The sequence below is a fragment of the Mustela lutreola genome, chromosome 12 (genome assembly GCF_030435805.1).
Source record: "Mustela lutreola isolate mMusLut2 chromosome 12, mMusLut2.pri, whole genome shotgun sequence".
Classification (NCBI taxonomy): Eukaryota; Metazoa; Chordata; class Mammalia; order Carnivora; family Mustelidae; genus Mustela; species Mustela lutreola.
Window position 1 is genome coordinate 60,030,311 of NC_081301.1, and position 18,088 is coordinate 60,048,398.

Sequence of the window (18,088 nt, forward strand, 5' to 3'; positions counted from 1 at the left end):
AATAGCACAAACACTGGCTTATCACTTTTTGGGACTATTCAAGAAATTATTTAGAGTTGTGGATCTTATAACATAGAGGACTACTTTGCTGTTTCCATTTTGTATCTTTCTTAATCAGTGGACATTTAGGTATTGAGGAAGGCAATGCTTATATTTTAGATATCTGCACATATATTGTCTTCATACTGGGCCTGGGTTGGAGGTGTGAGAATCCAGATATATAATCTCTTTAAGAGAAAAGCTCTAGTTTTATCATCTGCCAACCAACTAGTCAGAATCATTCCTTATAGTCATGGCTTATCCTGAGGTAAAAAGTATAGACAAAAAGTGTAATTATGACCATAATAACTCAAAGCCACCATTATTTTGTCCTACTTAAAAAAAAAATTACAAGCCACATAAGAGTATAGTTAAGTGTTCAGGCTGCGTATTCAGATTGTCTTATAGCTTTCTCGCTCATTATACCTCTGACTCTACAGTTTTCTCTCTCTCTGGGCATTATTTTCTTCAGATAATGAAGATAATAACTAATCAATGTGTAGTCAAGAGTGAAAAATGTAAATCAAATGAGATACTACATATAATGCTCTTAGCACAGTGCCTGGTACATTGCATGTACCCAATAATTATATATGTTGTAATTATTATTCTTATTAGTTGTATCTAATTAGCTCATCTTTACTTGGATTCATTTCTCTGTGGCTTGAACCTCTATATATGTGAAGGTTTCTTAAGAGATTTTTCTTTTTCAAATTCCCTTAAATTATTGTGTAATCCTATTTGTGTCTGTTACCAAATTCTGGTATCTCAGCCTACCTTAATAAGTATGAGAATAAGCATATTTCCACAAAGGTATATAGACCAAGTCTTTTTCATTTTTTTTTTAAAGTAAATAATGTAATGGAGTTCCTGTAGAGTGGTGTTCCCATTCAGCAGTGATTAAAATGTAAATGGCTGTGTACCTTGGTCTTAGCACTCCTTCCCCTGTGTTCCAGTTCCAGGAAAACCCCGGCTTGTAATTAACCACACTCAGATGAATACTGCTCTCATTCAATGGCACCCCCCTGTGGACACATTTGGACCTCTTCAGGGCTATCGTCTAAAATTTGGGCGGAAAGATTCAGAACCACTCACTACTCTTGAGTTCTCTGAGAAAGAAGATCACTTTACAGCTACAGACATCCATAAAGGAGCATCATATATCTTCAGGCTCTCAGCCAGAAACAAAGTGGGCTTTGGGGAAGAGATAGTGAAGGAGATTTCTGTTCCAGAAGAAGTCCCAACTGGATTCCCTCAAAACCTCCATTCAGAAGGCACCACTTCAACCTCCGTCCAGTTATCCTGGCAGCCACCTGTCCTAGCAGAGAGAAATGGCATCATCACCAAGTATACTCTTCTGTATAGGGATATCAACATCCCTCTTCTACCAATGGAGCAGCTTATTGTTCCAGCTGATACCACTATGACACTGAGTGGCTTAAAACCAGATACCACATATGATGTAAAAGTACGTGCTCACACGAGCAAAGGGCCCGGGCCATATAGTCCCAGTGTCCAGTTCAGGACACTGCCTGTGGATCAAGGTAGGATTTGTCTGCTTACGGCCTTCCTCCTTTAAAGGAATGTCGGTCTTTGGAAATCAGTATTTTGAAGCTATAAATAACTGATCGGACCATTCATATTAATAGGTTCAGCAAAAGCCAAAAGGTAAAGTATGTAAAACTTAATATGTTTTGGATGCCTTAGATTTTGGTTATAGAATGCCAAGCAAGTCTGGCTGACAGCACCCCAGTGTTCTCAGGTAAGGAAAATACAATATAGGTGACTGAATTGGAGATAAAAGAGAGATCTTTGTGAGAATGGGGTAGTAAAATCAGTGTTCTAAACAGGTAGGCAAATCACACTTCTCTCTTTGAGATCAAAGTAGACGTCATCTAGCCTAAGCCCGATGGTCCATGGTGGAAAAGGACAGGTCATACATTTTTAGGAATAGTGTAAATACACTGTTTTTCCTTTTCCAGCAGTGTTTGCAAAAAATTTTCATGTCAAAGCAGTAATGAAGACTTCAGTGCTGTTGTCTTGGGAAATTCCAGAAAATTACAATTCTGCCATGCCTTTCAAAGTAAGTTGTTTTCTAATTTATAAGATATCATGGGTAAAACTGGGGGTGGGGAACATGCAATTTACCTCAGTAAGTTACTTAGAAAGCATGCACACCACTTTGCTTCAGCCACACACACTTGCTTTTCTCCTATTTGGTTTCCACTTGAAAGATGAAGTGGGAACTGAAACCTAGGGTGGTATTACTTGTCAGTCACCTTGTACTTCCAAACCTTTACAACTAAGCTAGTACTTGTGTTTTTCCACCAGAAAATGAAATTCATGTGGTTTCTACATCTTGAAAATGCAATATCCTGATATTTAAAAATTTGTTTATTGGCTTGAATCATTTGTATGTTTTAAACTTTAATTTGTGTTTGAGAGATATTGAGGGATATTAGCAAGAAGCACAAGTCTATGAAATAAAGAATAGAGAAACATTTTGAAGGTACAAATGTACTTAGGAACAGAATGGAAACCTTTAGAAAAAAGGTGGTGTGTATAATATATTGAAAACCCAAAGTGTTTCTGCACAATTTCCATTAAGATTATATGCAAGCAACAGGTCAAATATTGAAAATAATGTACATTTCTAGACTTAGAAACATCATATAATTATGCACTAAGAACAAAAGAAAAGTTCATTCCATCTATAGAATTTATGAATACTTGCGGGCTTAGGAATTACCCCAAATTAGAATTGACTTGACATACTTATTCTATAAATAAGTGCATATTAGTTTAGAATGCATACATTTTCTCTCTGATACCCAAATCTCTTCGATTGGCTGTATCCTCTAGATTCTTTATGATGATGGGAAAATGGTTGAAGAAGTTGATGGCCGGGCTACCCAGAAACTAATTGTGAACTTGAAGCCTGAGAAGTCATATTCATTTGTGCTAACAAATCGTGGGAATAGTGCTGGTGGGCTGCAACACAGGGTAACAGCAAAGACTGCACCAGACGTACTACGTACCAAGCCTGCCTTCATTGGGAAGACCAACCTGGATGGCATGATTACTGTACAACTGCCTGAAGTACCCGTAAATGAGAATATAAAGTAAGTCGATTGAAGGGTTAGGGTTGAAGGATACAAATGCAAGTAAACAAGAAAAGAAAATTCAACCTCAGTATTATAGAAGTTATAAAAGATTCTATTGCTATATGTGAAGTAAAAGCTTCTTCAGCATAGGCTCTCAGTTTTATTTAAGCCTTATTACACCCTGTTCTCATGTTTGTTATAACACATATTCTCATTAATTTAACATGGAGGGCTTTTTATTTCCCAGGAATGATGTAACTCAGTAGAAATAGACTAAGAAATAGAAATAGAATGCAGTCCTTAAGCTAAAGGAGTTTACGTCATAGTGTACAGAATAAGGTGACTAGTTGAATAACTCTAATACCTGGAAATTTTTATTATAATGGTGAGGAATTCTTACAAGGTATTATGAAGCCGAAGGAAACTTCGGGAAATGAGATAAGCAACATGGTACATAACACTAACACTTTTGTTGTATATGTGTGCTGAAAGGAGACATTTCAAAAGTTAGAGTTCAGGATGATGTCAGAAAGAACTTGAAAGTTGGAAAATGCGAGTTTTCTGTCTTGGATGGAGCACAGTGTAGAGGACAGTGGGCTTGAAGTGAAAGATTAAATCCAGTCAATTAAGAAGTTTATTGGTTGTCTATAGTTAGTTGATTATAGCCAGTACATTTTATAAAATGTAATATAATATAGCTAGCTGGTCATAGCCAATAGAAGAAAAAAAAATTTTTCACTGCAGTCTACTAAGTAAAGTATGAGTATTGTGGTTAACTATGGAGAACAAAAGAAGATGTGGACTCTGTCCCCAAAGAGCTACCATAGAGTGGGGGATACAGAGAAGCAGATATAGTACCTGCTAATGATAGTGTATCTATTTTAAGAGCAGCTAACTGATAATAAAATGGGTCAAGGAGCTTTCTCATTTAATCTTAAAGGGCAGGTAGGACACATATAAAAAATCAGAGTGAGAAGATTATATGCAAGGGCTCATTAGTAAAGGAAGTGAGCTATTTTGTAAGGCCTGAACAAGAGAAGTAAGAGAGGTATACAAGAGCTAAGTTGCACTCAGAACTTGAAACTATATCAGGTAGATGGTAGAAATTCAGTAAAGGTGTTTGTACAGGAGAGTGGTATGTATCCTTTATATGATACTTAAGTTTCCTTTTTTTCTACTTTAGGAAATATTTAATGGGTATCTGCTGCATGCTGGAGATTGTGCTATCTGCTTGCTTTCTCATTTCTTGTATCCCCCATGGTCATGCTTAGATGAAACTTGTTATGAAAGATTTGAAGGTCAACCAGAGACGTTCCTATGTAGTTTATGGATTGTTGGGACTTTCACATTTAGCAACAATCTGGCAACATAATTAGGGAAGTTCTTAGGGAAGATGGCTCCTGAAGGCATATGTTGGAAGGATGTCAGAACACCATAAAGTGTTGCGATGTCATTGTGTAGTTGGTTGATTCTAGGTAAATAACAAGATTCTAAAATCAGATGGTGATGGGGTAAATAGGATGCAGAGGCAGATGAGAACAGTAGTGTAGTAGGAGTAGGTAAACACTTTAATGAGGGATCAAGGCAGAGGAAAAAATGTCATAGATGACTCTGAGAGTTGAATTTCGGTGACAAAGTGAATGATACTGCCATTCATCCTAGAGGATGAAAAAGTCAAGAGGAAATGACTGAGTTCAATTTTGTATATGTTTTACATGAGGTATCAATGAAATACCTACTTAGAGATGTTCATTTAAAGAAATTACTGGGATTATGGATAGAAATTTGAGAATCATTAATACAACAGCAATGTATTTATGGAAAGAAACAGAATCACTGAGACAGTGGGATGCAGATATGAAGCAAAGGTTAAAGGAAAGGTCTCAGGAAGAAAAGAGCTATTATATAGTTAAGTGGAGAACCAAGACAAGGCAATTTCATGGCAAAAGATTTTTCAATAAGGTGTGTACAGTCAGAAATTTCCGGAGCTCCAGAAAATTTAAAGAAGATGAGAGAAAAAAAAAAAATCTGCTATTAAAAAGTAAAACTATAAACAAGAGGTTTTTGATATAGCACCATAGTTGAAATTTAGAAAAGTCTAATAATTGGCAACTTTTGACTTAACTAAAATCCATTCTTCCAGAGAAAACCTTCTGTTCTTATTTATTTGATGAAATAATTGGAGGATTTTAACCAGATGGTGGAATTTCCAAAAGATCATGACTAACATAAGATTCACTGAGAAATCCGATCTCCTTTTTTGTCCCTCTTCTTGTATCATTCAGAAACCTGGAAAATGAGAACGGAATAGTAGTATGATTGTATTCCAACAAAACTTAATAGGAAAGTGAGATTATATTTATCCATTTTTGTTTTAATCACCTGTGGAGATTATATATATCTACTCTCTATATATATTTCCCATCCTATTCTAGTGACAGGCAATGTTTTAGGGATTTAGTAGAGATAATCTGATTTTCTTACTGCTCTTACACAATATAGCTAATTGGGAACTTGGACAAGAAGAGTCCATTGTAATGGAGTTTTAGGATACCAAAGCTTAGATGGATAAGGGAGGCCAAAGGTGGAGCTCCCAACCCCAGTTTAGTAGCTCAGGGAAGGGTTCTAAGGAAAGTAACATTAAAAATGAGGATTAAAGAATGACAGGAACCCAGCTGGTCCATAGGAGTATGGTTGGGGAGTTGCTGTTTCAGGCAGAAGACAACCTATGTGATACCATAGCAGCAAGAGAAAGACTAGCATTTCTTATCTGTCCACCTCATCCCCATCCATGAAGATATTTCACCTGGTATCCAACAGACATGTATTCTGTACACTGCCGGTGCCTGGTCTAGGAATAGAAAGATGACTGAGATGAAGCTCTACATGAAGGTGGCAGAACACATACAAAAAATAGATCATGCAAATATAATGGAGTAAGTAAGAACTGCCAGAGTTCCAGCCCAACTTGGGTGTCCGAGAGACATCTAGAAGGAGATAATATTTAATTTGAGTCTTGATGGTGGGAAATATTTAGAAAAGGCAAAATAGTTTGAAATAAATAAAGAACAGGGGAAAATAACAGAGTATAAATTTAATCCATACAAAAGCATGAAAGAGCGACAGAAAGATGAAAATTGTATAGTATAATTTTTAGTATTTGTTACTAGTTTTCAAGACTTACAGAAAAATGTTTTTAGTGACTTTTTACCCAATTAGTTTAGTAGAATATGTTAGATATTATCGAGAAAGGCATTTTAGTCCTTTGGTGGTAGATTTTTGGTTCATTTTCAAATTCTGAATGAGTCGAGAATATTGTAGATTATAGTCTACCTTTTAGTGCTTTTCTTTATGTTCAGTTTCCCTCTTTGTTTTATTTATGTACTTTCTCCTCCTATATTTGAAATAGGATTCAGGGAAAAGAGGTAAAACTTTGGTAACAAAGAGAAGAAACCATTTCAAAACATAAAAAGAAAGCAAATGACTGGGGGGGTTGGATATGTTCTAGAAATGAATTTAAGATTCCTAGAAATATATTCTACTCTGGGGAAAAGAGCAAAAACCAAAACTAGGAAAGACCTTGAATGGGAAGAATAACAGAACCATAGGAAATGAAAAACAAATATCCTGTTAGAAAAAATAAAACAAAAATGCTAAATAATCTATAGACATTGGACTTTTTAAAGGGATAATAACGTAAAGCTACCAGTCCTGTCTTTGTGTGGCACAGTCCATTATTATGGGCAGCTGTGAGCTATGTTGTAGCACTTGCAGCAGTTGGCAAGTTAAAAAATTAGAAAGGAATGTAGCTTTTTGTTCAATATGCCAGGGGAAAATGAGGAGAGAAAATAGGACTGATAGAAGAGCTGTAGGCGGGGTTGCTAACTTGCATTCAGGTGAAAGCTGTTTAGAAAAATTCTTTCAATTTATTTTCTAGTAAAATGAAATGTTGGTGATTGAAGGGCTGTTTTTATCAACAGAAACCATGCTTTCTCATTTCTGGCCCAGGTAATTGGGAAGTCTTGGTCGCTACCCCCAACTTCCCACAACTTAGAAACAAATTTGTCTCTTGTAAACACAGTCGAGGCTCATTGCTTCTGTATTCTCTCGTAAGTGTTTTTTGTGTGGTGTAGCCCTCCCTCAGGGAAAGGCTACATTTCTTGTGAAATAGCCCTGTAGGTACGGCAGGTTCTGCCCTCAGGAATTTGTGGTGCTTCAACCTTCTATTTGGTTAGATAGACTTGGGGGGCAGAATGCGAGTTGGAAAATCTAGCAACCTCACCATTATTTAACAGCAAGTTGTGACAAAGGGAACTTCCCTGAGTCTATAGAGCAGAATTTTAGTCCGGTTGGTAAGGAAAAATGTACCGCACAGACTACACTAAAAGATAAGTGGCCAGAAGTTACCCAACGTAAGTTAATTTCATAGTAATCATTTTATATTTATGAAAAATAGAAATGAATAAAAGCATTTTGTCAAATTCCAAATGTCTTTGATCTAACTAATTTGGCTTTCAGGTTGGCCTACTTTTTCTTCTTTTAAAGAAAATATTCTTGGAAACATGGCTTACAAAGGTGCTTCATAAAATGTATGCACTATTACTAGCTTCATATATTAATGTATCATCTGTTTAAGGTTTAATGAGAAATAATTCAGTCATCACATGGTTGTCAACTGCAGTGGTAAAGATTTAAACTTGTATAGTGCTTTACAGTTTACTGAAGACATTTGAATGTTTTATTTAAGTCTCAAAATAACCCTGTAAGATAGGTACTCGTGCCATTTATGGGTGAATAAAGTGAGGCTCAGAGAGACAGCCTGGCCACAATCATAAAGCTGATACTAAGAATAGCTGTAATAATGACTGGAGGTGTGGGGGCTTACTAGTTGCTGCTCAAGGGCATTGCACACAGTAATTGATGGACTCTTCACAAGGAGGGTATTTCTCATTTTTATGGCTAAGGAAGGTTCAACACAAGTTAACATAGCCTGGCCACACAAGAGCAAAGCCAGAGAGGAAAGATTTGACCGCTGGCAGTCTGGCTCTAACGCCATATGTTAAACCATGACTTATATGAACTCTGATTTGCTGGTCAGACCAGGACATTTGTTTTTCCCCCTAGGACAATTGATAAACCATTAAGAACTCAAGGACAAGTAAGAATAGACAGAACTGGCCTAGACAATCCTTAGAATGAGGAGTCATTTGGCACATATGCAGTAAAAGATCATGGAGCAATAAGATCGGTAGTTTGTCGTGAGAATTCAGATGAGAGGTAAAAGGAGAGGTTTCCCAGAGCCCAGCATTGTCACCCACCATTTTATAAAAAAGGAAAATGAGGCTTGAAGCAATTAAGTAATTTTCACTTGTCCGACAACACATAGCCAAAAAGATTGAAAACCTTAATTTAAACATAGAGACTGGAAAGATCATTCAACCTGCTTTGGGTTTTCTATGGTAAATTAATTTGATTAAAAAAATATATACCTAAATGATCATAGCAAATATATATACGTATATATAAAATATGAAGTTATGCAAGGAATGACATTCATCATTAAATTCTGAGACAGATTTTGACCTCCTAGTTATATAATGAGTTTGAAAATGCTAATACATTCTGCTAATACAAAAAGCCTGGCTGAATTTGAAGAGGGACCACTACAAACACTGGAGCTCGCCTTCCCAAATAATTATATGGAGCTGGGTCCCCCTTGGTGATAACATATTAAATAAAATTAGTAAAACTTTACTTAATATAATTAAAACTCTGAAGGTTAGATTTAACCTATCTAATTAAATCTAATATACTGGGAAAACATAGCTTACTTTATAAGTAGTCAGAGCATTTGCAGATATATTGATTCTGAAGTTATTTATTTTTCTATTAATTTAATAGTCTATTTCAAAAAATGTATTTTGAGCTTAACTTCAAGCTTGAGTCAGATAGGCAAAGCATAGTGTAAACTTTAATTTTATCCATATAAAGCTGATCTATACCCCAAAACATTTTTTTTCTATTTCAAGCAAGTTCTTTCAGTTCATGTAATTTGGTTGGTTTCAATTTGTAGAGTACATCTTAGCTCCCCATTTCACTTTTCATGTCTGTGTCATCTTTTTTTCCCCCTTATTCTCCCATGATATTAGAATAAGAATCATTACTATACTTGTAAAGAAAAGAACTTTTGAAAAAAGAAGTATATTTTCTATAAACAGTATTTGGTCACATGACTGCTGGTTTGAAGAAAGGAGAAAATGCTGGATTGAGATTGAGAGTTGAAAGTTATAGGAGGGTGCCTGGGTGGCTGAGTTGGTTAAGATATTGCCTTCTCTTCAAGTCATGATCCTGGAGTCCTAGAGATGAGTCCCACCTCAGCCTCTCTGTTCAGCAGGGGGTCTGCTTCTCCTTCTGACCCTTACCCCTTCATGCTCTCTCTCTGAAGTAAATGAATTAATTAAATATAAAAAAAAAAGAAATTTATCAGAGAGAAGGGATCCCAATGTTTTGACTGCTTGATTTAGGGGACATACATGTTCTCAAAAGCCACATAAGCCACCCACTTCCACTTTTCAATGGAAAAAGAACTCAGTGATAAAACAGCAGAGATTTAAAAAAAAAAAAAAATCCAGGGAATTTATATGTACATTTGCTTAAGCAATAATTTCTAAATATGTCTTACATACTATAAAAATTATGGACTAATTAAGACCATATAATGGGGGAAATGGAACTAATCAGAGAGGTCAGGAAAGGCTTCAATTGGAAAGTAAAAAGTGAGTTGTTATTTTACGGAAGAGAGGAGTTAACTTTGGACTTGTGAAAGTGACAGAAGGTTCTAGGCAAATGGAACAGGATGATTAAGGGTTTAATGACAGAATAGACCAAAGTAAATAAATTCAAGAAACTGAAAGCCTATCAGAGTTCAAAGGGCATGGAGAGATGGAGTCAGGCAAGATTCTGCTGAGTCTTATGAGACTTTGTGGCCTTTCTACTAAGTCCACTGAAATGTTTTTAAACTGGAAAGGATACAATCAATTGTCTATTGCAAAATGAAAATTTCAGAGATTGGACTAGAGGCAGTTAAGTTCAAAGATGAGAGAAAGTCAGAGGACAAAGGTAGTATGATACATGGAAAGAGGCAGAAGTGGTGGCTGCAGGGATAGGAAGAAGCAAATGGACTATGGATAGAGTTTGGAAGTAATAGGACTTGGTGACGCTTTGGATATGAGAGAGGGAAAGAGTTAAAGCAAATCGTCAGTGATAACACCTAGTTTTATAGCAAATGGATCATGGTACAATGGTGGAAGACTTATTTTGGAGGCATATCCTTAGTTTTGTTTTAACCACAGTAAATTTAAAGAGGTTTTGTGACATAGACCTGAAGATATGGAGTTGGAATTAGATAAACCTCTAGAGTTCAGAGAGAGCATTCTGGAATGAAGATATGAATCTGAAGATAATTTGCATCTAGGTGATAACTGATACCCTGAGCTAGAATGAGACTGTGTAGGAAGAAGAGGGAATAAAGAGAAGTCCTTGGCCTGATCTTCAGGGATTCTCCCATTTAATAGTAAGGTAGTAGGTAATAGATTCTGTTAAAGAAATAAGGTTAATGTGGTAAGAAATGTTAAGTGGAAAACCAGGAGAATTGGGTACAGAGAAATGGCTGAGAATGTTTAATGGAGGGTCTCATTAACATTTTCAAATTCTGCTAAGAGATCACATAAGACAAAGGTCAAAACTCTTCTTTGGTACAGTCCTATCAAAGTCACTTAGGACGCTGGCAAGGGCAGTGAGGTGGACTAATGAGGTAGAAGCTAGAATATTGTTGACTGGAAAGTCAGAGGAAGATGAGGTAATGGAGAACAGCAAGAAACACAGGTCTCCCCAGAATTCGGGTAGTAAGTAGAATAGACCAAGAAAGATGACGAGTGGGATGTGGTTTGTTCATTTTTTAAATGTTAGGTATTTATACAGGGTTGGAAACTAATAGAATTCAAAGGGGAGGGAGAAGTTGAAATAGATGGGTGGGGGGTAATGACGCATAGTCAACTTCCTCAGAGAGCTGATGATGGCAACCAATTCAAGAAAGTGATTGGCCTTCATGAATAGAGCCAGCCCCTCAACTGTACCCAAAGGACAGGCTATGGTTACATATAGATGCAAGTAAACTTATAGTTTGGTAGGTGGAAGATGAAAGAGTTCTAGTCTGAGTGTTTTTATTTTCTCCCAGTGGGGAGGTAAAGATGTCTAAGGTTTATGACCAGGGGAGAGAGTCTGAAAAACTTGTACAGAATGGAAGGATGAGTAACTGAAGAAGTTGTGGTGGGATGGCCAGGCAGCATTGAAGGCCCGAAGTTGCTGAATATGAATTTACAAAATCATTGTTCCCTGTACATAATTTCTCAAGCCCTATGCAGCTCCTTGGCTTCAGGCACAGAGAAGGGCAATTACAGATTTTAGGTAATGTAGAGTGGGAGATGTGGGCTCTAGCAGAGAAGAATCAAAGATCTAAGAGCCTTGGGTAATGCATGGTGCTCTTTGGAGCTTGAAATTACCAAGGATGATGGCAGAGTTTGGGAGAAAAGGAAGACCACTGACTCTGGTGGGGGGAAAAGAGGGAAGAGGAGAGAGAGAGAGAGAGAGAGAGAGAGAGAGAAGGAAGGAAAGAAAGAAGGAAGGAAAGAAAAAGGGGGTTTCTGAAGAGCTTTGTAAATGGCAAAAATCAGTGAGAGAAGATCATGATAATATAATAATAATATAGTTGAAATGTATGAACTTCAGAAAAAGAGGCACTTGTTTATTGGCTTGCTTTATGTTTTTAGGTTAAGGGGGGAGGGAAAAATACCTGAAAGAAGCAACAGTGAGCCAGGAGGGAAACCCGAGGCCCTCCATCTGAGGTTGGCTGGGTGGGGGAGGGGCATGAATACACAGACCCACATTAAAAGCTGTGAGGGAAGCAGGGTTGTCAGGGGAAAACTAAGTTTCAGAAAAGGCAACAATTTGGGTTTTTGAAAAGCCATGGTTGCAGAGAACATGGCTGAAATGTGTGGATATAGTTCCAGGCTGGACTGTCTTATAATATGCGGTTCCAAATTCCTCATGCGACATTTTTTTCAATGCGAGAGCTGCTTTGATGCGGCTTTACTTTGACTGCTCTAGATGAATGCTTTGGACATCAGGAGACAGAAAAGCCATGCACATCCAGCTACACTGTTAATTACTTGCTATGGGGAAGGCTGTTCAATTCTTATCCCAGCCACAAGTTAAATGAACAGTTAGAGAGTACAGAAGAAAATAATGGATTTTTATTTTTTTTCTGTACAAGAATAGCAACTCAAGTATGAAAGCAGAAGAAAAATTAAGGGGCGCCTGGGTGGCTCAGTGGATTAAGCCGCTGCCTTCGGCTCAGGTCATGATCTCAGTGTCCTGGGATCGAGCCCCGCATCGGGCTCTTTGCTCAGCGGGAGCCTGCTTCCTCCTCTCTCTCTGTCTGACTCTCCGCCTACTTGTGATCTTTCTCTCTGTCAAATAAATTAATAAAATCTTTAAAAAAAAAAAAAAAAAAAGAAGAAAAATTAATAGAATTCATCATCTTAACCTTGATTTCCAAGATTCAAAAAGAGGACAATGGGAGCTCTTGATAATGTGTAGTATCATTACTTTAGGTGGAGAGAAGCAGTCCTCATTTAATGCAATTGGTAGTGAAAAGCAGGTGGTTCCCTGATGAGTGTGTTTATCAAGTACATCTGCAGTATTATGTTGTGTGCTCAGTTGCAGCCCCTGTCATTCTTCTCCAGGCTCATTTAACATGATGGACTTGTTTGACAAATCCTTCAGGTGGTAGGAGGGTAGGAAGAGGAGGAAGCTTACTCTGGATTATGAAGTAAAAGATACTGGCCTCTCTCGCACACACCCCAACTCTTCCTTCTTACCCTCCTTGATCATCATGATTATTGGTGGGAAAGAAAATGATTGGGTCGGTGATGTGATTCTGGGAGTCTGTTGATTAGTTGCTCAGACGGCACCATGGAGAGAATGTTCTAGTATAGTTGTCTGGTTTGACCTGAATTCTTGATTAGGGAGAAAAAAATGTTTCACAAGCCCCTGAACTTGCATCTCAGGGAATGTCACTGAGTCCTACTTGAAAAACGTAGTTCAGGTGCATTTCTCCCACGATGATGGTCAGTACTAACAATAGTAGCTTCAATCAGTTTGGCGTGACTTGTCACACACTGTGCTTTCATTTTTCATAGCGTACAACTGAGATTAAGGGATGTTAAATGATCTGCCCAAGATCATACAGCAAATTAGTGACAGAGCTTCAAATTGTGGGCCAGATGTATCTCCAGATGCCACATTCTTCACCAAAATACTCTAAAATAACACTGTTCAATATCATGAAAGCAACATGTGAAACCTTAGATTTTTTAGTGACTATAGCAAAAAGGACAAAGAAATAGGTAAAGTTAGTTTTAACAGCCTATTTTTACATAATATATCTATAATATTATCATTTAGCATATGGTCACTATTAAAAATTTATTGCCGGGATAGCTTACATTTACTTTTCATACATAGTTTTAAAAATCCAATGTCTTTAATACTGTGAACACATTTCAGTTCAGATGAGCCACATGTCTGGCTAGTGGCTACCATATTGGACAGTGCAGCTCTAGACTCTGCTTATGGAAACTGAGTCCTTTATCACAGGGTTTTACTGAGTTTATTGCAGGTTTTGTTTTGATGGGAGTAGAAAGAGGCCTTCCTGTATGTGCTACTTGTCTCTGTGATATAACTCAGTGCAAGGTTGGTGCTGTCCATCCTGTGGTCTCTTCTCTTCCCTTTCTTCTTTTCTAAAAGTGTGTGTGCACATATGTGTATATGTTCATTTTTACAAGTCTCCACAAAATAATGGAGTTTTAAAAGTATTTTATAATACAGAGTAATGAAACAAAAAAAGAGCCAGACTATTGCCAAGGTTAAGATATATATATATATCGGGTCATAATTTAATTTCTCTGGATTTGCCTTTTTGTTTACTGTCCTTATACAGTTTTTCAGAGAGCAAAATGATATTATACATTTAATATATTATTTTTAATTAATATAGTATAATATAGTATACATTTAATATAATTCCTGAGAGGAAGCAATTGATGTGGTAGCCATTATACACCTATGTTTAGAGTTCTTATATAGTTACTACCAAAGATCAGGCAGAGTTACAAACCATGAATACAAGAGCAGGATATGCAGTTTGTGGAAATTGCAAAACCATTTTTCAAATAGCCTATATCTACTTGTGAATAGGTACCTTTATACTTAGTAAAATTTTGGTTGACTGTTCTTAATGAGAGTATTCAATTACTTTTGCTCTTCTTATACATTCATTTTTTGAGATCTATTTTGAAGGCCCTCAGATAGTGGTTGTCTCCAAATTTCTGCAGTATTTATCTTGAGGTTTGCAACTTGATGGGTAGAAAACAATTATATTATTATATAACTGTTATGAAATTATAGATAATTTTATGTATTTAATTTCTTATTCAAATAAAAAGTATTTTGGGAGTATATAAATGAAATCATTGTCATCATCTGGACATTTGTATGAGCTAAGAGTAATTTTTACTATGCCGTTTCTTTAAAAAACAAATACTTATAAATTGATGTCACAGAAAATACTTGGTTTGGTAGCTGGTAATGTTGGATTTCAGTGTACTAAACTTGTATGTGCCCAGCACCAGGGTCTTAACAAACTGTTTCTGCTCTGTTTACGATACCTAATAAAGAGCAGTCAACCATGGTGGTATTAACCATACAAAATCTTTGAGGTCACACATAATGGTCTACCCATGTTATTTTTAAAATTGAACAAACAGGTGGCTATTCCTCATTAATGGGCAAGTCACTCCGTATCCATAATTTGCCTTCATTCTCAATCACTGGTCTGTGGAAGATTTAAGGACATATCCATATTCTTTTTCCTTTGATCTGACCTTATTTTTGTCTGTCCATTCTTGTGCAGAGGTTACTACATAATAATTGTGCCTTTGAAGAAATCTCGTGGGAAATTTATCAAGCCATGGGAGAGTCCAGATGAGATGGAGTTAGATGAGGTAACTATGTGTTTGTTGGCTATGTCTTTCATTAGTTACTTAATTTATTAAACATACTCTTCCTCTGTATGGAAGGAAGTCTAATCCAGGTGCTGACTTATGGCTGGCTGGTCAGCTATTGGATGATTCAGTGCTATGGAGCTGGTAACCTCTAGGGATCCCAACAAATAACTTTTTGCTTTAATTAAAAGACATTTAGCTGCAGTAAATCTTACAACAGGTCTAATCTTTGCTGGTTTTAATATTTTGCCCCTTGCCTCTTGTAAGACATGATGCAAGGTGTGGAAGTTGAAGTGAATTGTGAGCAAAGACTTAATCATCATTGTTATGAACTCCAAGGTCTGCTTCATTAGTGTAGTTTTAGCTGAAGCTGTTACAAGTGCTAAATCGCGATTTGCACCAGAATTCAACATCTGACCTGCTATGCGTTCTTGACCAGTTTCTCACAGAATTACACTGATTAGCATGTTTGCCTTATTCTATATTTTGTGGTATTTCAGAATCAAATATGCATTCAACCTCAGGGACAAAAAAAAAAAAAAAAAAAAAAAAGAAAGAAAAGAAACACATTCCCAATTCTGAGCCAAGAAAGAAATATAGAACAAAAACCAGAGCACACACTAAATAGTATGATTTTAATTTCTGAAATCTTACAACAATAGTAGGTGCATTTTAATTAATACTCTTTTTGCAAAAAAATAAGTTTTTTTGCAAATTAATACATAGTAGGAAGAATAAGCCCTATGTATTATATATTTTATTTAGATGGGAAAACTGATCAGAAATGTTAAGCCATATCCCCAAAGGTCCAAGCAAGTTAATGGCTGTGGTTCAGTCAAATACAGGAGAAACTTTGCTATTTTAACATGATGCTGGTTTGAATCACTTCAGAAAGCAAATTAAAAGGTCCCCATTTGGGGACATATGAGATTTTTATTTGGGGACATATAACCCAAGCTACATCTTATAGCCCAACTTGTTGTATCCAAGTATTTTCTCCACCTTAAATTAGTGCAAACACAGCAAGAGAAAGTAGAAATTCCTTAGCTGCCGTACAGGGAAGAGATGTTTATTTCATCCATGTCTGCACTACGGAGACTGTGATCTTATATATGAGGGCTGTTAGCTTCTTTCGGCAGACATACACCCTCTCTAGACACATGGTTCATCTTCACCCACTTCATTTATCTGAGTTAAACTTGATTGAGTTCATAAGGGGAGAGGAGTTCAAGGTTAGAATTATGTTTTTATTTCAGTATTTTATGATTACATAAGCATTGGAGGGGTATAATTTGGGATAAAATTTCAATAATGTCAATTAATTTATGTTATAATTTTTTCTGTTAATAAAGCAGGAACAAAATCATTTGAACAATATGAACAAAATCATTCCTATGTTAGAGGAATAGTAATCTCCCATCTGAATGTGAAATGTCAACTGATCTTTTGAGAATTTTTTTTAAAGATTTTTATCTCTCTAATAGAGGGACAGAGAATGAGTGAGAGAAAGAGAGAGAGAGAGAGAGAGAGAGAAGGGGTAGGAGGAAGGGCAGAGGGCGAAGCAGACTCCCCACTGAGCAGGGAGCCCAAAGTGGGGTTTGATCCTGGGACTCCAGCCATTTAACCTGAGCTGAAGGCAGCCATTTAACCAACTGAGCTACCCAGGTACCCCCCCCCCTTTTAAATTTAAATTCAATTAGTTTTTGATAGTCAGTGATTTATTAGTTGAGTATATCCCCCAGTGCTCATCATATCATGTTCCCTCTTTATATGTGATCCTTTTGTAAAATTTCGAAGTAAGGCATGCTTTTACTTGAAACTGACTAATCAGTTAATTTTGAGATTGATATTACTTACTATTTTAATCAGCTCTTGAATAAATTACTGAATTTAAATGTAAAGGTAACTTGTAGAATCTATGAATCTTTCCTCATGTTAAAAGCAAGAAACAGAGCGCCTGGGTGGCTCAGTGGGTTAAGCCTCTGCCTTTGGCTCAGGTCATGATCTCAGTGTCCTGGGATTCAGTCCTGTGTCATACTCCCCCCAACCCCCCCACGCCCCATGGTGCTCCCTACTCAGCAGGGAGCCTGCTTCGCTCTCTCTCTCTCTGCCTCCCTCTCTGCATATTTGTGATCTTTGTCTGTCAAATAAATAAATAAAATCTTAAAAAAAAAAAAAGAAAAAGCAAAAAACGAGTTACCAAAGAAGTAAGATCCAATCCAAAAATGATGTCAAATACTTTTAAATAATAACCTTTTCCTAGAAGTAGAACCATTTGCTAGCAATAGGAAGCTGATTCTTTTTTATAGCCAGGTTTTAACCTCCAAAATGCACGGCAATGCTAATGGATTAAAGTATAGAGCTATATGACATTGAACTTTCCTGCAATTAAATTCTATGGGTCTGTGCTGCTGATTCCCATAACAAAGGGCCATTTTAATCATCCCACAAGTTGTGGTGCATTAATCTGTATAATAGTTTGATAAAGAACATTTATTAATTCAAAATTTTGGGGTCAGGATGGGTTGTTTCCCACTTTTCTTACCAATATAATTGAGACCACATTGTAGAATTAATGGTGGAAGAAATAAGATATGCATTGACTGGAAAATGAAAATTATTTCTGATAAAAAACTAAAGCCCTTGATATATCTTTTGGAATTACCTCCAATACATTTTGTAGCTATTGTGTAGGGGAACAAATGAAACTAGGCTATGGCCTCACTTTATGCTTACTCATCCAGTTTCTGATCCCTACAGACATTTTTCCCCCTATCATGGCTAATAAAAGCATTGTTGTAATTTTATCTTTAGCTTGGTACT

The 18,088-nt window shown here is 36.6% G+C and overlaps 1 protein-coding gene across 40 annotated transcripts in view; it reads left to right on the plus strand.

Moving 5' to 3' along the window:
- PTPRD (protein tyrosine phosphatase receptor type D) overlaps positions 1–18,088 on the plus strand; it is a 2,315,363-nt gene that overhangs the window by 2,156,325 nt on the left and 140,950 nt on the right. For 21 of the 40 annotated variants that reach the window (XM_059143037.1, XM_059143036.1, XM_059143035.1 and 18 more), the window contains 4 exons: positions 996–1,583; positions 2,022–2,122; positions 2,902–3,161; positions 15,175–15,265. In XM_059143037.1, coding sequence (XP_058999020.1) covers positions 996–1,583; positions 2,022–2,122; positions 2,902–3,161; positions 15,175–15,265 — 1,040 coding nt within the window. The remainder of the gene's footprint in view (positions 1–995; positions 1,584–2,021; positions 2,123–2,901; positions 3,162–15,174; positions 15,266–18,088) is intronic. The other 19 variants (XM_059143040.1, XM_059143051.1, XM_059143049.1 and 16 more) reach the window with 3 other exon arrangements.